Here is a 24458-nt window from a genome sequence, read left to right as displayed (position 1 = left end):
ATGCAGTGTTTCTAAGCCTGAACTACTCCTAGCTGCTGGACCAACCTCTGCAAGGCCCAACAGCACCCTCTAGCCACAGCAGAGCAGGACATGGGGATCTCTGCCCCCCCTTTCTGCCCTGTGAGGCACCCTGCTCTGAGCATGCAGGCATGGGAAGCCTCTTCACAGGACAACTGTCCCACAGCTTTTGCTAGGAGCAATTCCCCGCAGCAGCAAGGCTGGATGGATGTCTTGTCCCACCCTATGGTGTGCCCTAAAGGCCTGGGAAAAAGCTGAGGGGTGCTCCTTAACAGTCTGAGCAGCAGAAACAAAGGGATAGTCTGCATTTCCCAGCTGGCTGGGGAGAGTTGGACAGCCCCTGCTTTGGTGGGGCAGGTAGAGGGTCTTCCATGTGCTGCACAGCATGGGCAGACAGACCCCCACTCAGCAGCCCGGGTCCCTTTTGGAGGAAGCTGAAGCCATGGTGCTGCAGGCACTGAGCCTGTTCCAGGGGGATTGTGAAACAAACCCTCCTGCTGCTGTGCAAGATGAATGTGGCTGAAGCCTCCACGGTGCACTTTGCACTCTGACTGTGGTGACCTCATGCTGGCTCCCTCAGCAGTGTGTAAAGTCCAGGGGAGTGGGGGGTGGGGGTGCTTCCCTACCTGCCTCCTACACGCAGCAGCTCGCTCCCACTCCTCCCTGGAGCAGGGCTGCGGGGCCTGGGGCCGGGCTGCAGCATGTGGCTGCTCCTCCAGGCAGCAGTTGTGTGCCTGACGCTGGGCTCGGGGCGATGCTCCGAGGAGAGCGGTCAGGAGAGCAGCGGCCACCGAGCTGCCCAGGCCACGGCCTCCTACCCGGAGTGGGGCATCGGCACCATCCGGGACAGCTTCGAAGCAGTGAACAGCTACTTTGACTCCTTCCTGGAACTGCTTGGGGGGAAAAATGGTGTTTGCCAGTACAGGTGTCGGTATGGTAAGTGACCCTCACTCCTGCTGCCCCCGCGCTCCTTGCTCTGTCCTCCTCCCTCTTTCCCTCTCGTGTGGACGCTCGCGGCACTCTCCTCCCCCACGCCCACAGCCAGCTCCTGTCCAAGACGTGACTGCTGCCATGGTCAGCAGAGAAAAGCCTCTGCAGCGTCACTTTGCTGCTAGTGCCAGTGCAGACACTGAACCCTTGTCTTTCCCTCTCACCAAGAACAGCCTGATCTTGAAGCTGCTGTGCAGAGTGCAAGAGGCTGTGAGGACAGGACGCAGGTCTTACAGGGAAGACATGTAGGTACCCAGGCTGCCCAGCAGACCCCAGGAGAGAAGGACCAGGGCAGGCAGGGAGGCTCTGGCAGGGAGGACAAGCAGCCTGTACAGCCCTGACTCAGAAGGGGTTGTTAGCACTGCCAGCAGCTCTAATCTCAGCAACCTTCGGAGCAGTTGTGTTGGCCAATAACCTGGGCTGGAGAAGGGGGGAGAGCAGGGAGGTGAACCAGAGGTGCTGTCACCACAATGGAACCTTTAGTACCCAAGGTGGAATGAGGCAGCTGCTGCCTGCCTTGGCCTGTAGTGATTTGCCCAGAAAGAAGAGCTTGGTTTGTCCTGGGGGCAGGACAAAGGGGGTGACATCTCGGGGAGAGCAGGACAGCAGGCAGGGCAGGGCACCCAGAACGCAGCGGTGCAGTGGGGCAGGTCCTATGGAGCAGGACTGTGGGGCAGTGGGGCAGGTCCTATGGAGCAGGACTGTGGGGCATTGGGCAGGGGGAGGCACAGACCATCAGCAGTGCAAAAACAACCCATTTGGGAACAGCCCTCTCCCCAGCCTCCTTACAACTGTCCCCACAGCGTAACTGCCCTCTGTCACCTCAGCCTGCTCATCCACACCTGTGCACCAGCCCTTTCTTTCCAGCTTCATCCCACATCCCCCACCTGGACCAGCTGGCTGTGGGGTGATGCCAGCCCCTCTCCTTCCCTAAGCACTGGTTTTCAGAGACAGGCTCCAGACCTTGGAGAGACCCCTCCAACGCAGCTTCAGTCCACAGGCATCCCACTTCTTCCAGAATGTGAGTTTCATGCTGTGCCTCTCCAGCCTGCACAGGGCTGTCTGGAATGCCACCCAGAAGGGAAGCACCTCCTAGGCCAGCAGTGAGTGTGCTGGGAGAAAGATGCTGCCAGTGCTGGGACCTGAGCTCCCGGTGAGGGTGAGTGCAGATAGGTCACCTTCAGCCAAAGGGGACACGAGGAAAGTTTAAAATCAGCCTTAAAGTTGTTGGGTTTGATTTGGGTTTAACTAATGTGCATATATCTGCCCTCCTGCTCCTAACAGCTCTGCTTCTCAGGCCCCATGCTAACAGCAAAGAGAGAGCACCAAGCCAAGCACCTCAGCCCCACAGACCTGTAGGAAGACCTCAATGTCTCAGCCCATGACCTCAGTCCCACAGTGGCCATGGTACTCAGCCTGGGGCCCCACAGCACTCCTCAGCAGCTCAGGAGGGCCACAGATGTTTCATGGGGCCCACTGGTGACAGGAGGAAGCCCCCATGCACACCACAGCACACAGGATGAGGCCATCTGCCCATGAGGCAGCCTGTCCCCAGGCCCATGGTGTGGCAGCCTCACACCAAGTGTGACAACCTTCTTTTGGGTCCACACCATGATCCAAGTTCAGAGCAGAAAGGGACTTGCCCTTCTTAATAAAAACCCTGGTGGTGAGCATAACCTGGCTGGGACTGCAGCCTGCCTGAAGCAAGGCTTGAGAAGGCTGACACAAGTTCACCTCAGGGTGACTCACCCAGTCCTGAAGGAATTACCTCTCTTGGGCACATCCCGAGGCTGGAACTCTCCTTGTCCTGGTCCCCATGCTCTGGGCAGGGGAAGGAGCATCTCCATGGAGAGGTGCAAACCCTGCCTGCTCCCTGAGAGCATCTTGCCTCTTACTGGGGAAATGTTGTACCTGGCAAAGAAAGCAAACAAGCACAGTGTGAGCTCTGCTCTTGTCCTCTGCTGAACACCTCATCAATCACTGGCTGAAGGAGGAAACTATTGAAACGCTGCTCCTGTGCCTCCAAGGGTCTTCCTGGACCCTTCCAGGACCATTTGTCTGTGCTGGTCACTAGCACAGACACTGCAAAGTGGAGGGGATGGAGGGACAGTCTCGAACCAGTAAGACCCAGAGGCATAAGCACCATCTTTCCCATCTTTCTGCTGAATCAGGGACTGATTGCCTTTTCCCCAGGCACAAACAAAAATAATGCTTTCTACTTTCTTGCCATTCAGCCAAGAGACGCCAATAATAGCTTATTTTGCCACAATAAAGGTCAGGACTCACCTGTGATTGCCCCATCCATCTTCAGCTGAGCACGCAGCACTTGGCTGTCCTGGCTGTAAGGCTGTCCTCTTGATTCCTCAGGAGGTAGCAAGGTCTGAAAACAAACAACTTGATGGATTACTCCCTTAAAGCAGGACAGGAGGGTTGCTCTGGCACTTGCTGGCAAACATCCCCTTACAAAATCCCTCTTGAGTATCTTGGGGGGCAAACAGCTTGAACCGGGAATAAATCCCCTGATAGCTTCCTTCAGCTGCCTGCCCAGGCAGAGCTTCAATGGTTTACTTTACAGCCTGAGGGGCTTATGATGAGGAGGCACAGCCAGGCTGTGGGAAAAGAGCCTTCAAAGCCAGGCCCTCCAAGCAGCAGTAAAGGGTTGTGGTAAGCACGGGTAGTGTCTGCTCAAAGCCTGCTTGCCCAGGGCAGAGAAATAACAATGGACCACTCAAAACAGCAGAGCCCCCCGAGAGCATCTATTCATCCAGATGCACATTCACTTCCCCCTGCCAGCAGCGCCAGCACTGCGGTGCCTGAGACCTCCTGCACCACCGGCAGCTGCTCCAGCCAGCTGGCTGGTTTCCAGTCTCTTGGCACAGCTACAACAGCCCGGAGAGATTAAAATGCATCAGGGAAACTCACTTCCCATTAGAAACTCAACTTCTAAAGCCAGGCCACCAAGGCAGTGCCCTGAAGTGGACCAAGAAGAGGCTTCTTCAGCAAGGCTTTGCTTCCACACATCAGTGCAGCTCCTCGGCGTGCTGCTGGGCAGGTCCCTGCTGTGCCTGCAGCTGCCTTCTGGTGTCTCTCCCCAGCAATGCAAACGGACAAAGCACAACAGGCCCCTGGTGAAGCACAGCTAGCGAGCAGGCAGTGTCACCCACCAAGCCCCGTCTCCCATCAGAGATGTGCCTGTAAGAATGAGAAAGCAACAGAACAAAAGCCCTGGGTCGATGCTCAGGCAGTCAAGCACACCTCTTAGTTCTGCTTTGCTTTGGGGTTCCTGTTAGCTAGGAAACAAGATGTGGGAGAGAGGTTAGCTGTGGTGTCTTGGACTTTATCTGGCTGAGAAAGAGTTCACAAAGGGGCACTTAACGAATGATTAAGCTTTGTTTTTCAGAGCGGAGGGGAGAAGGCTTCCTACCAGGGCTCCTCTTGAAGGCAGTTAAGCCTTTTGTCCATCACTACAATTCTCATGTGAGGACTGGTTTTATTTCCCCCTCAAGACAGCTTTCTAAACACAGAATGTTAGAGGTTGGAAGGGAGCTCCAGAGATCATCAAGCCCAACCCCTCTGCCAAAAGCAGGGTCACCCAGGGCAGGCCACACAGCAATGCATCCAGGCGGGGTTTGAAAGTCTCCAGGGAAGGAGACTCCACGACCCCCCTGGGCAGCCTGCTCCAGGGCTCTGGCACCCTCACTGTGAAGAAGTTTCTCCTCATGTTGAGCTGAAACCTTCTGTGTTCCAGTTTGCATCCATTGTCCCTTAGCTTATCACTGTGCACCACCCAAAAGAGCTTGGCCCCCTCCACTAGACACCCACCCCTCAGGTATTTATGGACACGGATCAGATTCCCTCTCAGCCTTCTCTTCTCAGGACTAAACAGCCCCAGGGCTCTCAGTCTCTCTTCATAGGGAAGATGCTCAAGTCCCCTAAGGCATTATAGAAGCTGTAAGTTCAGCTTAAGGGAAGGTTTTCTCTGGAAACCATCTCTCATCTCCCTATCTCCAATCAAGCCTTGCCACCTTATCCCATGAACTGACAGTGTGCTGCAGGAACATAATTCACAGTCCATGTTACAAGCCAGCCATGAAATTTTGACCTCATACTGCAAAATCAGTCCTGGATTTTGAGCTTGCCTCTGCCTCCTACCTCAGTTCAGGACCATTTGAATTCTGAGTCCCAATTCTCATCCCTTTCAACATGAGCAGGGAGGCAGTGAATTGCACCAAGACCTGGGTGCAGCCCTCGTCTCCTGAGACTGCTCAAGAGCCTTAGGTGATAGATTCAGCCCCCACACAGATGTAATTGCTTCTCTCAACGACACAACCACCAAACAGTGCAATGTGCAAGCTGCTGTCAGCTCAACAGGCTTGAGCCTTGTTTTGCTGCAGATATAATCCCCATAACAGTGGGGTGCTGCAGCCAACTGATTTGTGCTCTTTGTCTACCATCAAACTCAGCTCTACCTGCTCAAAATTCTGCTTCCTGCACTAGAAAATTATACCTGGAGCACAAAGCAGATTTGATCTATTCTAAAGGCTGAGGGAGGTTCTTCTCTCTCTTATATTTGCTCTAGTGAGGCCACATGTGGAAGACTCTGCCTAGTTCTGGGCTCCCCAGTTCAAGAGAGACAGGGAACAAGTGGAGAGAGGCCAGTGGAGGCTACAAAGATGCTGAGGGGCCTGGAGAGTCTTTGTGAGGAGGAAAGGCTGAGAGACCTGGGGCTGTTCAGGCTGGAAAAGAGCAGCCTGAGAGGGGTTCTGACTAACAGATCAAGAGTGGGGGGCAAGAGGATGGGGCCAGACACTTCTCAGCAGTGCCCAGTGACAGTACAAGGGGCAATGGGAACAAACTGGAACCCAGGAGGTTTCAGCTGAACAGGAGCTAAAAATTCTTTGCTGCAAGGGTGCCAGAGCCCTGGTGGTGGAGCCTCCTTCTCTGGAGAGTTTCCAAACCCATCTGAACACTATGATCCTGGGCAACCTGCTGTGGGTGACCCTGCTTTAGCAGGGGGATTGGACTGGATGATCTCCAGAGGTCCCTTCTAACCCCTACAACACTGGAATTCTGTGAAAAGGGGCCAAAAAGGTACAAAGACAACAGCAACTATCGTCCTGAGAGACACCCTCCCACACAAAGCCATCAGCTGGTGCTAGCATCAGCCAGAGAGCTTTAGCTTGGCTTGCAGACCACTAAATCCTTGGTGCACACTGCATTTCTGCAGGGCAGGAGAAAGCTGGCCATTGCTGGTGTCTCACAGGACAGGACAGGACAGGGCAGGACTTCAGTGTGTTGTTTATTTGTTGCAAAGCTGCTGTTCAGACAAAGCCACTCTGACAACTTTTCATTTAGAAGGTGCTGGGAACATTCCTACCCAAGACCTTCAGCAGCATCTCGCTTGGAGAGCTTCTCGAGCGCAGCACGGAGTGATGGCTGTAGGAACTACTGGTATTTCAGGCACCTGGACAGAAAAAAAGGAGGGGAGCTTCTTAATTGATTTCCAGTGCTGACAAGGAGAAAATAGTGGAAATGGAGTTCAGAAGAGCCCAGCCCTGCCTGCAGGGTGAAATGAGATCTGTCCTCTGCTGCTATAAATTCTCTGGCGGTGCTCAGGGAAGCAGAAGCTGGGAGGCGATGGACTTCCAGAGGGCTCAGCTCAGAGATGTTTGTGTTGGAGCACTCACAGAGCTGACAAAGCTTTCCCAAGCAGGGTTCAAATGTCTTGTTTTAGCACCTCACTCTGCTTTTGGGATCCCCCTTTTATAAACCCAGCTGGGACAGAAAGAGAACAAGCACCGAACACACGTCAAGGAGCAGCCCAGAGAAACCTGCCTCCTGGAGAGGTGGGCTCCACAGCTTCTCAGGGGAACAATCCCCTCCCATAAACAAGTTCCTTGCACAGTGGGGTCAAGGCACTGAAGGAGCCTGCTGGCTTATCCTTCCCCAATAGGAGGTGTTAGTTTAGATGGAGATGGTGGCTTGTTCTCCCCCAGCAAAAGGTGTTAGGTTAGGTGGAGATGGGGCTTGAAGTAGGGGTAAGAGAAAGAGAGTGAGGCAGGTCAGGGAACAGACAAGATCTCCTTTCATAGAATTGTGTCAGTAGGAAGAGACCTTTAGAATCATCCAGTCCAAACATTAACCCAGCACTATCAGGTCACCACTAAACCATGTCCCTCAGCACCACATCTGCAGAGCTTTTCAATCCCTGCAGGGATGGGGACTCCACCACTGCCCTGGGCAGCCTGGTCCAGGGCTTCACAACCTTCTTGGGAAAGAAACTTCTCCTCATGCCCAGCCTAAACCTCCCCTGCTGCTGGTTGAAGCTGTTTGCTCTTGTCCTATCACTTGTTATGTGGGAGAAGAGACCAACCCCCACCTGGCCCCAACCTGCTTTCAGGGAGCTGTAGAGGGCAAAGATGGTCTCCCCTCAGTCTCCTTTACTCCAGAGTAAACAACCTCAGTTCCCTCAGCTGCCCTTCACCAGACAGTTGCCCTAAACCCTTCAGCAGCTTTGCTGCCCTTCTCTGGACATGCTTCAGCACCTGGACACATGGACAGTTTTCACCCCAGCCCTAGATGCCCACCCCTGACACCCTGAGCCTCTGTCAGCCACACAGCCAGCCCCAGGATGGGCTGGCAGGCAGGCAGGAGGGCTGGCACACCTTCAAAGCAAAGCAAACAGCCTCCATCACTGCTGAAGCTACTCAGCCCATTGCCTGCTGGGCTCTTTCTACACTGGGTAAATGATTCACAGAGCAAAGCCTTGCTCCTCTAGGCATGTTAAGAAGCAAACCAAGGGAGGGCAGAGATAAAGGAATGAAAACATGACAGTGCATTGCTACATGTAGAAAATGGACCAAGATGAGGCATGAAAGGTCTAGCACAACTCTGTGGAAACCCACAGCACAGCAAAACTCCAAGAATGAACTGAGGGTGGGAAGAAAGCCCTTTACTAAGCTAGTAGTTTCTTGGAGGAGTTAAACCCCCAGCTGGTTAGAGCTCTCAAGAAGCCTGTGAAAAAGTGAGGAGCTGTGGGAAGTGCGAGGCATGGCACATAGAACATTAGAGGTTGGAAGGGACCTCCAGAGATCATTGAGCTCAACCCCTCCTGCCAAAGCAGGATCACCTGCAAAACCCCACACTGCAGAGAGGGACTTGCCCATCTGTAAGGGCTAGGGAGAGCCCCAGGCACAGGGACGAGCCTCATCCCAGCTTACACATTTGAGGGCCACTGGAGACACTGCTCACACACACCACAGTGCTCCAGCAGCCAAGCCAGAGAAGGTGCCAGCTAGGCCAGGCTGTAGAGCCTTGGCAGGACTGGGCCGAGAGAAGAGTCGGTGTCTCACAGCCCGCTCTAGTACCCGTCCCTCACTCCCTGCATCTCCTGGAAGAGAAGCAAATGTTTGGGGATGCAGGCCAAAGGGGAGCTGCCTGTCATTCTTTGCTTTTTGCTACTACTCCCAGGAGGATTTGCTTTCCTAACATTCTTCCTTTCTTCCTCAGGGAAGGCTCCGATGCCACGACCTCACTACAAGCCCCAAGAACCCAACGGCTGTAGCTCAAATTTTCTGGGGCTCAAGGTACCTGGAAGTGTATGTACTGTCCCCTCCCCCACTGCCAGCTGACCCCAGCCTCAGCACAGGAAACACCTAAAGCTGCTACCGAATCAGAGAGTGGGTTTGCTTGGAAAAGCCCTTTAAGGTCATCCAGCCCAACTGCTTTCCAACACTACCAGGTCTGGTGCTAACCCATGTCCCCCAGCACCACATCTCTCTTTGACACCCCCAGGGATGGGGATTCAACCACCTCCCTGGGGAGCCTGTACCAGTGTTTGAGAACCCTTGCAAGGAAGAAGTTTCTCCTACTACCCAACTTAAACCTCCCCTGGTGCAACCCAAGGCCACTTCCTCTCATCCTATCGTGTCTAACTAGGGAGATCAATGCCTGCCTCACTACAACCTCCTTTCAGGGAGTTGTCAAGAGTGAGAGTGTCTCCCCCCCAGCCTCCATTTCAGCCAGGAAAAATCTCTCTTCATCTGAAGAGAGGATTTTAGAGTAGCTATCACACAGGAAGTGACTGTGAGAGAAGCTGAAAATAGGGAAAAATGAGGAAAAAAAAGTAGAGAAACTTCCCCAAACCAAAGACAAAATTGATGAGGGAGAACCAAACCACATTTTCTGCATGCCAAATATTTGCCCAGCTGGACACCTTGGGTGGTGCCTGGCCCCCAGTTTTCCTATGGCCTCTTCTGAATAAACCCAGAGCCACCAAAGGAAGCTTTCCCAGTGCAGGACTAGAGCAGCAGGTAACCCTCTCACTGGGGGTGCAGTGCCACGCTCAGAACTTCTGCTGGCAGGACCCTGACCCCATCCATGCCTGTCCCATCTGACCAAAGCCCTTCCCAGCCATTTTCTCTTCCATACTAGGAAGGGAAAAGGCTTAGGCTGCCCCAAGCAGCTGCTGTGTGATGGCTTCTCCGAAGCCAGAGCTCTGAAACAGGGCAGAAATCTCCCTGGTGTGGTATCACAGGACAAGCTTGGACTGGCAGAGGCTATGGCTGCATGCCCATGGCAAGCAGGGCAACACATCAGAATCATAGAAGCATAGAATCAGCCAGGTTGGAAAAGACCTCAGAGATCATCAAGTCCAACCTATTATCTAATACCTAACACCTCCTGACAACCAAACCATGGCTCCAAGGGCCACATCCAAGCCTGTTTTGAACACCTCCAGGGATGGAGACTCCACCACCTCCCTGGGCAGCACATCCCAATGGCCAATCTCTCTTTCTGGGAAGAACTTTCTCCTCACCTCCAGCCTAAACTTCCCCTGGCACAGCTTGAGGCTGTGTCCTCTTGTTCTGGTGCTGGTTGCCTGGGAGAAGAGACCAACCCCCACCTGGCTACAACCTCCCTTCAGGTAGTTGTAGAGAGCAATAAGGTCTCCCCTGAGCCTCCTCTTCTCCAGGCTGAGCAACCCCAGCTCCCTCAGCCTCTCCTCACAGGGCTGTGCTCCAGACCTCTCCCTGCTGACTGCAGAAGGGGTTGGACTGGATGAGCCCTGGAGGTCCCTCCCAACCCAAACCATTCTGTGATTCAGTGATTCTATGATTCAGTGATTCTATGATTCAGTGATTCTATGATTCAGTGATTCCAGGATTCCCTGTCACAGTCAACCCTCTGAAATGATTCTCCATTCTCCTGCAATGTATTCAGAATTGCATTTCTCACCTCTAACTCATGCAGAAAACAAACCCCATTGCATTTTACTATCACCCTCTGTTGTTGCAGTCTGAGCACTGCCTAGCTCACTGTCAGTCAGGGAGGCAGGAAGGTCTCAATGCTGGTGGCAGTAACACAGAACAAGAAAAAGGGGTCCCTGGCCAAGCAGAGCACCAGTGGGCAGAAATGCATTTTTATCAGGGTCCTGACCAATCTGGAGCAGAAGGCTGAGAGGGGATCTAATGAATATCTATAAATATCTGAGTGCTGGGTGTCAAGAAGGAAGGGACAGGCTCTGCTCAGCTGCACCCTGTGACAGGACTAGGGGCAATGGATAGAAACTGCAGCACAGGAGGTTCCACCTCACCATGAGGAGGAACTTCTGCACTGTGAGGGTCACAGAGCCCTGGAGCAGGCTGCCCAGGGAGGTTGTGAAGTCTTCTTCTCTGGAGCCTTTCCAGCCCCATCTGGGTGTGTTCCTGTGCAACCTGCACTAGAGTCTGTGGTCCTGCTCTGGCAGGGGTTTGGAGTCGATGATCTCCAGAGGGCCCTTCCAAGCCCTAACATCCTGTGATCCCCTGCCCTCGGGACAGGACAGGGAACACATTTAGTGCTGGGCCAGCTCGGTGACAGTGTGCAAACAGCAATGCTTGGAGGCATTCTCCACACCTGGCCCTTTGCCCCCTCCCATGCCTTTTACTTCTGCAAGCTCTGAAACCAGCCTGAGGGCTTTAGAGCTGCACCACTTGTTATTTTAAAGGCAATTGATGAATTTATACTGGAACCACCAGGAAAAGCACTCCCAGGGGGCACTAAAAGCAGGAATTCCCATTTAGCTCAGGCATTACCACTGCCCATGAGGTCTGTAGCCATTAGTCAGGTCCTTGCTCTGAACCCCCCTCTCCTTTACAGCCCATTTTTCATGTTAGATGAGTCCCTTGAACCACATTTCTTTGCAAACCCTGTGGACATTCCTGTGGGGCCTCCTCTTTATGCAGGTGGTGGTGGAGACACAATTCATCTCCTGAATATTACATGAGCAAGGCCAAAAAGGGAAAGAATTTATAACAAGCTAATGGGTCCAGTCTCTCCAGAAGACAGGCCTCCTGCCCCATCCTCCCCATCATGGTCATTAGCTACACTTGCTGTTTACCTCCAAGCAAGAACGACTCCCCTGGCCCAAGCTGTACTTACTGGCCTGACAAGGGCATGCTTGAGAAACCAGGCATTCACAACACTGCTATAGCAGATGGATTAGGGCAAGAGGCAGGACCTGGCAAGGCTGGGGGAAAAGGAGAAAGTGAAAAGGGGCTTTTGCCACTGCTGGCAAGGACAGGAAGCTCTCCAATCAGCTTTGACAAATTAGAACTAGCAAAAGGCTTTGGAGGAAGGGTTTCCCACCTCTCTACCAGAGGCAGACAGAGGAGAGAGAGGGCAATGTGGTCCACACTGCATTTCTTCAGCTGGTGAGGGAGAGCCATGCAGTCCCTCCTGCTGCCCCAGCTGTCAGACAGAGGAGAGAGAGGGCAATGTGGTCCACACTGCATTTCTTCAGCTGGTGAGGGAGAGCCATGCAATCCCTCCTGCTGCCCCAGCTGTCAGACAGAGGAGAGAGAGGGCAATGTGGTCCACACTGCATTTCTTCAGCTGGTGAGGGAGAGCCATGCAATCCCTCCTGCTGCCCCAGCTGTCAGACAGAGGAGAGAGAGGGCAATGTGGTCCACACTGCATTTCTTCAGCTGGTGAGGGAGAGCCATGCAATCCCTCCTGCTGCCCCAGCTGTCAGACAGAGGAGAGAGAGGGCAATGTGGTCCACACTGCATTTCTTCAGCTGGTAAGGGAGAGCCATGCAGTCCCTCCTGCTGCCCCAGCTGTCAGACAGAGGAGAGAGAGGGCAATGTGGTCCACACTGCATTTCTTCAGCTGGTGAGGGAGAGCCATGCAATCCCTCCTGCTGCCCCAGCTGTCAGGGGTCGCTTCTAGAAAAGGAGGCAGCTGGGCTCTGCAACACCTCACTCAGTGCCAGCTGTTAGAGTTCCAGGCCAGGAGGCAGCCAAGGGACGCTTCTTTTCTGTCTTTTCCCAGTTAGATTTGGGCATCCCTGCCATGACCAAGTGCTGCAACCAGCTGGACATCTGTTACGACACCTGCGGGGCCAACAAGTACCGCTGCGACGCCAAGTTCCGCTGGTGCCTCCACTCCATCTGCTCCGACCTCAAGCGCAGCCTCGGGTTTGTCTCCAAGGTGGAAGGTAGGCTTCCAGGCTGGCAGCCCCTGAGGAGGGAACAAACCATGGCAGGGAGGGCAGGGTGTGGGCAGGGAGCCCTTAGAAATAGAAATATAGAAATAGAAATAGAAATAGAAATAGAAATAGAAATAGAAATAGAAATAGAAATAGAAATAGAAATAGAAATAGAAATGGCCAGGCTGGAAAAGAGCTTTGAGATCATCCAGTCCAACCTCTCACCCAACACCATCTGATCAACTAAACCATGGCACCAAGCACCCCATCCAGGCTCTTCCTAAATATCTCCAGGGATGGGGACTCCACCACCTCCCTGGGCAGCACATCCCAATGGCCAATCTCTCTTGCTGGGAAGAACTTCTTCCTCACCTCCAGCCTAAACCTCCCCTGCCACAGCTTGAGACTCTGGCCTCTTGCTCTGGTGCTGGGTGCCTGGGAGAAGAGACCAAAGTCTGCCTGTCTACAACCTCCCTTCAAGGAGTTGGAGAGAGCAAGAAGGTCTCCCCTGAGCCTCCTCTTCTGCAGGCTAAGCAACCCCAGCTCCCTCAGCCTCTCCTCCCAGGGCTGTGCTCCAGACCCCTCCCCAGCTTTGTTGCCCTTCTCTGGACACCTTCCAGCAGCTCAACCTCTTTCCTAACCTGAGGGGCCCAGAACTGGACACAGGACTCAAGGTGTGGCCTAACCAGTGCTGAGCACAGGGCACAAGGACTTCCCTGCTCCTGCTGGCCACACTGCTCCTGATGCAGGCCAGGATGCCATTGGCCTTCTTGGCCCCCTGGGCACACTGCTGGCTCATGTTCAGCCTACTATCAACCAGCACCCCCAGGTCCCTCTCTGCCTGGCTGCTCTCAGCCACTCTGACCCCAGCCTGTAGCACTGCCTGGGGTTGCTGTGGCCAATGTGTAGAACCCAGCACTTGGATGTGTTCAATCTCCTGCCCTTGGACTCTGCCCATCTGTGCAGCCTGGCAAGGTCCCTCTGCAGAGCTCTCCTGCCCTCTAACAGATCAACTCCTGCCCCCAGCTTGGTGTCACCTGCAAACTCAATGCCCTTGTCCAGATCATCCCTGCCCAGAGAAGCAATGCTCTGCAGCAGGGAGCGGCACAGCCCTCCTGACCTTGTTGCAGATGGGTCAGAGAGCAGTCAGAAGGCAGACCTGCCCCCTCCACCTGCCCCCTCCACCGGCCCCCTCCACCTGCCCCCTGCACTTCTGTCCCCAGACCAGAGACCTACAATAATTTACATTTGAAAAACATTACAAAGCACTTATGGAAAGCAATAAAACCACAAACAGCACAACCCCCCTAGAAAGCAGTTCCTTCAAGCCTTGGACATCCTCCCTCAGAGTTCAAACACCTTCACAGGGGAACAAAAAGCCTTCCAGGGCCACACACTGAAACCTCTACATGGCCAAGGGCCAACAAACTGGGAGAGCCAAGGACAGAAGCTCTCCAGGATCTGGCTCACAGATAAGAGATAACAATGGCAGCAGGGACACAGCAGGATGTGGGTGGTGGCTGAGCCCTTGTGGGAAGGTCTGGATTGCTCAGAAGCCTCCATGCTAACAAAGTTCTAGTGCTGTCTCAGCAACTCAAGAGTCACCCTGGCTTTGCTTAATTTCCCAATCCTCTGCCTGCAGTTGTGAGAAAAGCTTCTTGGTAAAGGCTGCTTTTAGAATCCCAGACCTGGGCTGCTTGGTAGAGACCTTTTAGATCATCAGCTCCAACCATCCACCTGGCGCTGCTGGGATACCACCAAACCATGCCCCTCAGTGCCACTTCTGCACAACTTTGAAACCCTTCTGGGGATGTGGGCTCCACCATTGCCCTGGGCAGCCTGATCCAGGGCTTGACAACTCCCTTCAGGGAAGAAATGTCTCCTAATGTCCAGCCTAAACCTCCCCTGGTGCTACTGGAGGCCGTTTCCTCTTGACCTATCACTTGTTACATGTGGGAAGAGACTAACACCCACCTGGCTCCAAGCCCCTCTCAGGGAGTTGTACAGAGTGAGAAAATCCACCCCCTCAGCCTCCTTTTCTCCAGACTAAACACCCCCACTTGCCTCAGATGCTCCTGTCTCTGTGAAGGCTACACATGTGACAGCCCAAGCCAGCCTCTTGATCCTCTGTGCTAACACCAAGCACCTCTGCTCCGTGTGAGGAGGGGAAAATATTTTCCTTGCTGTTTCCAGAAGTCAGCCACAGCAGGAAAGCTTCTTCCAGGCTGCTCTTCCTGAGGCCACTTAGAGCATCCCCATCCTCTCTGAGGCTGGTATTGATCTCTTGCAGATGGGCTGTGTGGCAGTAACACAGAGCAGGCAGAGATAAGACAGGACCTTCCCTTCAGCTGGTGACACTGCGACAGCTAAAAGATATTTACAGCAGTTCTGGCCTGAAAAGCTGGCAGAGCCCTTGAGAAGGGCCAGTTCCCAAGTGCTGACAAAACTGGTGGTGTTGCTGGGTTTCTCTCAGCTAAGCATGGCCAGCCCCCTGGGGTTCATCCCCACTGCCCCTGCCCCACTGCAAGGCAGAGTTAAACAAGTATTTGCTTTCCTGATTAGGACACATGGACAAATCTGCTTGACATTGGTTCTAGTGTAGTGTTTGGAAAGACTTGTCCAGGTCAGCAAGAGAAAACAGACATGTGGACTGAGATACAAGTGCTGCAGGTCAAGCACAGCCAGTCTTTCATGGTCACCCTTATCTGCAGGTCTTCATGCAGCCAACCTCTTCCTATCTCTTCAGATTTTCCCCTGCCAAGTTTTTAGATTGCTCCTTTTCCCCTTCTGCCTGCAGCAGTGAAGCAGACTGATAGAGCTCAGGAAGCTGAGGTGGAGCAGAACCCACACTCCTTGGCTGAGCCAAGCCACCTCTGCCTAGAGTGAAGAAGGACTAGATTCCTCCAGCATCTCTGTCCTGGTTGTTGCAGGAGGCACAGGTAGCTGCTAACACACAGGAAGCTCTGAGCCATCCTCTGGTCCCCAGGCTCTGCCTCCTCTTGCCCTGGTTCTACACCTGCCACTCCCTGTCCTCAGGGCTGCTCTGAATAGCTCCTGTCAGCAGTCCCGAAGGCAAATGGTATCCCAGGCTGCATCAGGAGGTCAAGAGAGGAGATTCTGCCCCTTTGCTCTGCTCTGGTGAGACCCCACCTCCAAAACTGTGTCCAGTTCCAGAGTCCCCAGCAGAAGCAGGACACAGCTGCTGGAACTAGTCTAGAAGAGGGCCACAAGGATGATCCAAAGGCAGGAGCACCTCTGCTGTGAGGACAGGATGAGGGAGCTGGGGTGGTTCAACCTGGAGAAGAGAAGGCTCTGGGGGACCTTAGAGCTGCCTTCCAATACCTGAAAGGAGCCTACAGGAAGACTGGAGAGGGACCTTTTGTAAGGGTGTCTAGAGATAGGACAAGGGGGGATGGTTTTAAGCTGAGGGAGAGTAGGCATAGACTGGATCTTAGGAAGAAGTTCTTCAGTACAAGGGTGGTGAGACTCTAGAACAGGCTGCCTAGTATAACTCAGTGTGCTGCAGTGGATGCCTCCTCCTTGGAGATGTTTAAGCCCATATTGGATGAGGCCTTGGGCAACCAAGTCAGAGAGGCAACCCTGCCGTGGCAGGTGGGTTGGAGCAGATGATCTCTAAGGTCCCTTCTATGATTCTGTCACACAGTCCTCCTCCACCATCATCCCAGCTCTTAACCCAGTCACCAGTTCAGAGAAAGCAGGCAGGGAAGAGCAGCTGCACTCTCCTCCTGTGGCCTGCAGCAGAGCCAGGTACCCAAAGCCTTGGTTTTCCCACGGACTCACCAGAGCCTCTCCAACGCCTGCCAGCTGAGCAGGCTCCTGCAGCAGCAGCGTGAGCTGCGCGGAGAGGCCGAGATTTGGCTCTCCTAAATCTACTATACACACAGCAATAATCTTAGTGACAGTGAGTAAACCCTGAAAGAGCTGTTATTAACCTATTTATTCATCAACAAGAAGTTTTAGGTTTGTTTTTGGGGATGACAAAGGGTTGACAGTCAGGCAGGCTGCATGGACGGCTCTGCTGCTGCAACAGCAGTAGGATTGCTCATGCTGGCTGGCAGCTGGCACTAGAGATCCCCAAAAGCAGTGGAAGTTGGTTAGCAGTGACTGTAGGCAAAACTGAGGGCAGAGTGAGCCAGGAAAGACACTGCTGTGGAGGTCTGGGAAATCTGCTTGGTAAACAGTGCTGTTTGGAGTGCCCTTATCAAGGAAAAAACCCTGAGCGAGACAAGAAGGGAGCAGGGACTGGGGGAAGAGAAGTTTGTGCCAGACTGGTGCCACCCGAGGGAGCAAAGAGCCCCCAGTTCAGCAGGAGGGAACCTCTGGGTTTACAGAAATGATTCCACACCCAGAGAGAAGACAACAGCCCATGCTTCCAGCAGCCAAGAGAGAATCACAGAAGGCACTGGGTTGGAAGCGACCTTCAAAGCTCATCTTGTCCAACCCCCCTACATGCAGCAGGGACATCTCCAACTAGAGCAGATTGCTCAGGGCCCCATCAAGTTTGACCTTGAACATCTCCAGGGATGGGGCCTCCAGTATGTCTCTGGTGCCACCTGTTTCAGTATTTCACCACCCTCATTGTGAAGAGCTTCCTCCTAATGGCCAACCTAAACCTGCCCTGCTCCAGTTTCAAACCATTGCCCCTCATCCTACTGCTCCAAGCCCTTCTAAACAGTGCCTCCCCAGCCTTCCTGTAGGTCCCCTTCAGGTATTGAAATATAGACATAAGGTCTCCCCAGAGCCTTCATTTCTCTACACTGAACATTCACAACTCTCTCAGCCTGTCCTTGCAGGAGAGGTGCTCCAGGCCTCTGATCATCTTGGTGGCCCTCCTCTGGACTGGCTCCAGCAGGCCCATGTCCTCCTTCTGTTGGGGGATCCACAACTGGACAGTACTCCAGGTGAGATCTCACCGGAGCAGAGTGGTAGAATCACCTCTCTCAACCTGCTGGCCAAGCTGCTTTTGATGCAGCCCTGGATGCCATTGGCCTGCTGGGCTGCAGGTGCAGGTGAGGGAGCTGGGATTGTTTAGCCTGGAGAAGAGAAGGATCAGAGGTGACCTCATTGCCCTCTACAACTACCTGAAGGGTGGTAGTAGACAGGAGGGGGTTGGTCTCTTCTCCCAGGCACCCAGCACCAGAACAAGGGGACACAGTCTCAAGTTGTGCCAGGGGAGGTTTAGACTCGAGGTGAGGAGAAAGTTCTTCACTGAGTGAGTCGTTCGTCAGTGGGATGTGCTGCCCAGGGAGGTGGTGGAGTCGCCGTCCCTGGAGGTGTTCAAGGGGAGATTGGACGTGGCACTTGGTGCCATGGTCTAGTTGTGAGGTCTGTTGGAACAGGTTGGACTTGATGATCCTTGGGGTCTCTTCCAACCTTAGTTACTGTGATACTGTGATACTGTGATATTGTGATTGCTGGCTCATGCCCAGCTTCTCATCCACCAGTACCCCCAAGGCCTGGTATGCCACCACAGCTCAGTGCAGGGCTCAGGCTAAGGGAGCTTCCACCTCAGCCCTCAGCTGTGCCTGTTGCTCACCTGCCACCATCATCTCTTCCTTCCTGGCAGCCTGTGAGTCCATGGCAGACACTGTGTTCAACGCTGTCTGGACCCTGGGCTGCCGGTCCTTCATGAACAGCCAGAGGAGTGCCTGCATCTGCAGCGAGGAGGAGCGAGATGAGCTGTGAGGAGGAGCAGGAGCCTGCTGCCAAGCGTCCCCCCTCTGACAGCGAGCTTCAGCACAGCCATTTCTTCAGCCCAGCCATTTCTTCAGCCCCCTGGTCTTGCACAGGCTGGGGAGACCTGGGACCTGGGCACAAGGACTACAGCTTTTGGGCCAAGGGCTGCGGGAGGGGAGGCAGCCTGTGGGTACAGGGCAGCGATGCCTGCTGTCTGCCACCGGCGCAGCTCAACAGCCTTACCACCCTTCTCCAAGTCCATCAGCCTGAGTGATCTGATGCCAATTTTCTCTGCAGACTGATCAGGAGAGGCAAGCAGGACACAGTGCTGGTTACAAACAAGAGGCTTTACTCATTTGTTTGCCTCAGACACACACATTAGCTACCCCTGACCCCCCTTCACTCTCCAATTTGCAGTGCAAGGCATCAGGTTTCTGCTGAAATTCCCAGTCCATGGACACACCACTCACACTTTCCCATCGCTGGGGACAGACTGAAGAGGGGTAATTTACTTTCAATATGTTGCTCACACCCATCCCTGACGTTTTCCATCCTCTCATTACACACCCTGAGGACTCTGTTTATTTAACTACTTGGTGGACCCTAAACCACTCCCAGACGCCTGGGGATTTGCACACAGAGGAGCACTCAGTGCCTGCTGTAGAGGCACAGTCCGTGTTTGGGCAGAAGGGTTTGGACTCAAGCCCCTCACCTTTGAGATGGGAAACCACACCACCCTCCCACAGTCCCAGGAGAGGAGGCTAATCTCTTTTGCAGTGTCATCCAGACCAGTTTAATTATTCCCTCCTATGTTGTCCATCAAAGCTTTCCCCTCAGGACCCTTTTTCACCCAAAATGGCTGGGTACCCACCTCCACCTTCAGCAGGAGGGACACAGGAGGCTCAGTGTGGCCTTGGATGAGATGTCTACAATCCTGGATGCTTCTCTGTTGGGTGGCAGAGCTGCCTCTGTGGGGCAGGGGCACAGCTATCTGAAGTGTAGCCTTTCTAAAGCAGGGTTAGTGGCTTCCATCTGCTCTGGGGAGCTTTTATTGCCCCCCAGATTAGACTGTCAAGCTGTGTAGGGAGTTTCATCTACACAGAACATTGGCAGGCAGTTCTCATTTGTGCTGCCTGTTGAAAGGAAGCTGCTGCAGGGTGTGCATGCCAGGCCGCAGACGTACTGCAGCAGCTCCTGCAAAGGTATTTAAGGTTATGCTCTTCCATCTGCCACAGGAAAATTAAGACTGCAGAAGGGTGATTTAATAAGAATGGAAAGAGTCTGCCTTGGTTGCTTCTCTTCTGGTTTTTAAGTATATGCAGGGAGCTGTGCATTATTTAAGCTCTGTCTTCCTTCTCTTGCCAGTCAGCTCAGCTTCACAGCAATGCGACGTTCAGCCTGGCCACAACCAGGCTGAAGCAAGAAGGACCCACTAGCATTTAGAGCAGGCAAATGGAAGTGACTCCATGAGGTGTACAGGGATGTTCTCCACTAAGGAGGACCTTAATTCACACTGATGGCACACAGGGACATCCTTTCCTAGCTGTGCTAATGCCACTGGAGAGTAAGGACTGCATTGCCAGGGTGGTGTGTGCCTGTCAGAGCAGGAGGCTGGACATAATCTTGATTATCCATCCATCCCCATTTGGGATGGGGAGGGAATGTTCCTCATTCCAGACACTTCCCAAACTTTGTATTTCATTGGTGAAATGGTGCCTGTAGCCAGTTTTCCATGTGAGCATGCTGTTATGATTAAATGGCACCACACAAAGCCAGCCTACCTTGTCCACGCTCAGCAGCCAGCCAGCTAGGGAGTGTTAAAGCATTGTACAGTTCAAGTGATAGCAGATTGAAGCCAGGCCAGGCAACAGTGACAAGAGGGAAGTTGATGGATTCTGAGCAAGGTCTCTTGGTCCAGAGACTGATGTGCTGGAGACCACTAAAAGAACAATTCAGACCACCACTGCATCCCAAACACTACAGGCTGCTGCAGAAGGGGCAGCAACTGACCGAGCACTACAAAACAACCCCCACGAGCAGCTCTGCATGGACACTTGACCCTTCAGGTGATGGCTGCAACTCAAGAAAACCCCTGGGCAGTCCTGCACAGGAGAAAACCAGCTCATAAGCTACAGTAAAACTTCTGCACCCCAACTAAAAATGGCTTCCCCTCTGCACACTCCTGCTAGCCAGTGGTGTACAGCCACGGAAGCAGCTGATCACGGGACTCTCAAGGTCAATGCACAAACCTTGGGGCATCTTCACTTCCACCCTGCTCAGAACTGGGAGACAAGGCCTTGCTTACCCAAAGCTTTCTGTTGACTTCATGTGGGCAGGATTACCTGCAGCTCTTGCTGATGATGTTCAACCCATTCAGCCAGAGTGTGGTCTCCTGCTGATGGGTTCCTCAAACAGCAACCTCCATGTGTTCACTGAGGACACAGACACAGGGACTAGGATGGTAGGTGCTGGGTGCTTGCTCCTGGACACCACAGAATTGTTAGCGCTGGAAGGGACTTCAAGGATCATCCAGTTCCAACCCCCCTTCCAACCTCACACTAGATCAGGTTGCTCAGAGCCACATCCAGCCTGGCCTTGAAAACCTCCAGAGATGGGGCTTCCATCACCTCCCTGGACAACCCGTCCCAGGTTCTTCACCACCCTCATGGCGAAGAACTTCTCCCTAACATCCAATCTGAATTTACATCCAATGTTCAAACATTCACTTTACATCCTAAAACCAGAGCCCAAGGTGGCACCAGCCACAACACCAACACCACACTCACTGGGCAGCACTGATGTGAGCTCAGATTTGGAGCTATGGCTGGCAGTGCTGGTTGGACCTCATGGCACAGAGGTTGGGTGTGTTGTCTTCTCACACAGTGCTTGCTTCTGCAGTGTGTTTTATTTCCACTCTGTGCCATGGCAGATTAAACTAAAGAGACAAAACAAATCCCTTGGCTCTCAGTTGAGTTTGGCCTTTGACTTCACATCCAGGTTGTAATGCTGACAGATGACAGATGGGAAGCAAGAGGTAAGTGGAGGAAAACTCAAAGACTTGGAAAAAATGGTTTAGTTTGTGCCTAGGAGCCACCTCCTCCATCTGAGGCAGACAGCAGACCTACTATCATAGACTTGTCAGGGTTGGAAGGGACCTCGAGGATCATCCAGTTCCAACCCCCTGCCATGGGCAGGGACACCTCACTCTACAGCAGGTTGCTCACAGCCACATCCAGCCTGGCTGCAAACACCTCCAGGGATAAGGCTTCCAGCAACAACCTGAGCAGCCTGTTCCAGTGTCTCACCACCCCCATGGGGAAGAACTTCTTTCTAACATCCAATCTGAATCTGCCCACTTCTAGTTTTGTTCCATTCCCCCAGTCCTATCATTAGAACACCCTATCATTAGTCCTATCATATGAGCCAGCAGTGTGCCCAGGTGGCCAAGAAGGCCAATGGCATCCTGGAATGCATCAGGAACAGTGTGGCCAGCAGGAGCAGGGAGGTCATTGTGCCCCTGGACTCTGCATTGGTTAGGCCACACCTTGAGTCCTGAGTCCAGTTCTGGGCCCCTCAGTTTAAGAAGGACATTGAGACACTTGAGCGTGTCCAGAGAAGGGCAACAAGGCTGGGGAGAGGCCTTGAGCACAGCCCTGTGAGGAGAGGCTGAGTGAGCTGGGGTTGCTCAGCCTGGAGAAGAGGAGGCTCAGGGGAGACCATATTGCTCTCTCCAACTCCCTGAAGGGAGGTTGTAGCCAGGTGGGGGTTGGTCTCTTCTCCCAGGCAACCAGCACCAGAACAAGAGGACACAGTCTCAAGCTGCACCAGGGTAAGTTTAGACTCGAGGTGAGGAGGAAGTTCTTCACGGAGAGAGTCGTTAGCCATTGGGATGTGCTGCCCAGGGAGGTGGTGGAGTCACCATCCCTGGAGGTGTTCAAGAAGGGATTGGATGTGGCACTTGGTGCCATGGTCTAGTCATGAGGTCTGTGGTGACAGGTTGGACTCGATGATCTTTGAGGTCTCTTCCAACCTTGGTGATTCTGTGATTATCTGACACCCTAAAAAGTCCTTCCCCAACTATCCTGCTGGCAGGGCAAACTCAACAGCTCCCCAGCCTGCTCTGCTCTCACAGCCACTCAGAGCAGGGTTTGCTCCTCCTCATTCCCCTAGGTGATTCAACTGAAGCCGCAGAGCAGAGAGGCTGCTCCCGATGAATCTGTCAGGAGAAACCACAATGTGCACAAACAACTGAAACAAGCCAGGGAATGAACCTCCCCCTGCACCACTCCCCCACCTCCCTTTGAGGCAAACAGCAACGAAAAAGCAGCATTTGCCTCTCCAGAAGGCAGCAGCCAATTAATTTCATTTCCCAGTGCCTGTTTTATCACAACAAGTATATCTAGCAGGTGCTGCCTGAACAAAGAAGGGGCAATGGGAAACTGCCTGCGTGGCCCTACTGCAGATGTGCATCAGCAGAGCCAGGAGACGCAGAGCAGTGCAAGAAGGAAGCTTTTGGGGTTCTTTTTCTTTCATAAGTTGTTAGATAATTCACAGATTACACATTGTGTTGGAAGATACTCTCAGAGGTCATCTTGTCCAAACCCCCTGCAGTCAGCAACCTCCAACTAGATCAGGCTGCCCAGGGCCACATCAAGTCAGATTTGAATGTCTCCAGGGATGGGGCCTCAATCACATCCCTGAGCAGCCTCTACCAAGTATTTCACCACTCTCATTGCGAAGAGCTTCCTCCTGATGTCCAAACTAGATCTACCCTACTCCAGTTTCAAACCATTGCCTCTCATCCTATCACTCCAAGCCCTTCTAAACAGTCCCTCCCCAGCCTTCCTATGTGTCCAGTTCTGGGCCCCTCAGTTTAGGAAGGACATCGAGACACTTGAAGGTGTCCAGAGAAGGGCAACAAGGCTGGGGAGAGGCCTTGAGCACAGCCCTGTGAGGAGAGGCTGAGGGAGCTGGGATTGTTTAGCCTGGAGAAGAGGAGGCTCAGGGGAGACCTCATTGCCCTCTACAACTACCTGAAAGGTGGTTGTAGCCAGGAGGGGGTCGGTCTCTTCTCCCAGGCAACCAGCACCAGAACAAGAGGACACAGTCTCAAACTGTGCCAGGGGTAGTTTAGGCTGGAGGTGAGGAGAAAGTTCTTCACCGAGCGAGTCGTTCATCATTGGGATGTGCTGCCCAGGGAGGTGGTGGAGTCCCCATCCCTGGTGTCTCGGTCGGGAGAGGGAAGGAGACACAGTTCTTTTGAATATCCCTGTGTTGTGAAATTAAAGGCACAAATGAGGCCAAAATATCAACAGCTAGACTATTTATTACATAAATAAAATGGAAATAAGAAGGGGAGAGGGAGAAGATAGAGAGGGAGAGAGAGAAGGGAGAGAGAGAAGAGAGAGAGAGAAGAGGAAAGGAATCATATTACCACACCCCTCACCCAACCCAAGACAGTTATGCTGGGTCTGTAGAGAAAGGGTGCTGAGGCTTTGGCTGGAGATGCGATGTGATCCCTCTGGGCAGCCTGGGTCTGTAGAGAAAGGGTGCTGAGGCTTTGGCTGGAGAATAGATGAGGTCCCTCTGGGCAGCGTGGGTCAGCTCCATGAGTGGCAGCAAGCGGGACTTAGGACATGGAGAGAGGGTTCAGTCTGCTTCCTTCCTTCTCAGCGGCATGCTCCTCCTTCAGCGTTTTTCTCTCTGCATTTTTCTTCTCCCTGAGCCAGTAGTGGTCAAGTCTTTTATACAGTTTTTAGTCCTTAGGAATGTGTCCAAGCATTGTCCCTCAGGAATTCAGGAGCCAGGAAATCCTCCTGTAAATATCCAGGTATCGTTCCCCAGGAAGTCTTTCTGTGTATTCATGTGAGTTTGGACAGTGGTCTGGATGGAGGGGGGGGGGCCTCCGCCTCCTTCCTCTCCATCTCCCTGCCTACCCACTTATCACACATCAGGAGACAGGTGGAGAGTCCAGTGACTCATCACCTTCCCTTCCTGGGGGTATCTGATAGCTAGGAATGACCTTGTGCTGGCTGGGTCCTTGGGTCATTGTTATAGGCCAGCTGCAGTCAGTGTCATCACGATGCAGTCGCAAGGTGATGTGCATCCAGGATTGGTATTGTCTGGGCAAGCAGCAAGTGATTTTATCTTTGTTGACTCACACCAGGAGTTTAGACTCTTACACCTGGAGGTGTTCAAGAGGGAACTGGATGTGGCACTTGGTGCCATGGTTTAGTCATGAGGTCTGTGGAGACAGCTTGGACTCGATGGTCTTTGAGGTCTC

The 24458-nt window shown here is 53.3% G+C and overlaps 1 protein-coding gene across 1 annotated transcript; it reads left to right on the top strand.

Moving 5' to 3' along the window:
* The first annotated feature begins 719 nt into the window (after positions 1 to 719).
* PLA2G12B (phospholipase A2 group XIIB) lies at positions 720 to 18250 on the top strand. Its single transcript, XM_009898648.2, has 4 exons — positions 720 to 954; positions 8518 to 8606; positions 12322 to 12487; positions 18066 to 18250. The coding sequence occupies exons 1-4, from the start codon at positions 720 to 722 to the stop codon at positions 18182 to 18184; spliced, it is 609 nt and encodes a 202-aa protein (XP_009896950.1). The 3' UTR covers positions 18185 to 18250.
* Positions 18251 to 24458: the final 6208 nt, after the last annotated feature.

Source organism: Dryobates pubescens, chromosome 30, assembly GCF_014839835.1.
Source record: "Dryobates pubescens isolate bDryPub1 chromosome 30, bDryPub1.pri, whole genome shotgun sequence".
NCBI lineage: Eukaryota > Metazoa > Chordata > Aves > Piciformes > Picidae > Dryobates > Dryobates pubescens.
This window is presented reverse-complemented; position numbering and strand designations above follow the sequence as displayed.

Bases quoted from the DNA above. Each gene is read 5' to 3' on its own strand.
- PLA2G12B (XM_009898648.2), top strand. From the start codon at position 720: ATGTGGCTGCTCCTCCAGGCAGCAGTTGTGTGCCTGACGCTGGGCTCG. The intron at 955-8,517 runs GTAAGTGACCCT...TTTCTTCCTCAG, and splicing joins CCAGTACAGGTGTCGGTATG to GGAAGGCTCCGATGCCACGA. The intron at 12,488-18,065 runs GTAGGCTTCCAG...CCTTCCTGGCAG, and splicing joins GTTTGTCTCCAAGGTGGAAG to CCTGTGAGTCCATGGCAGAC.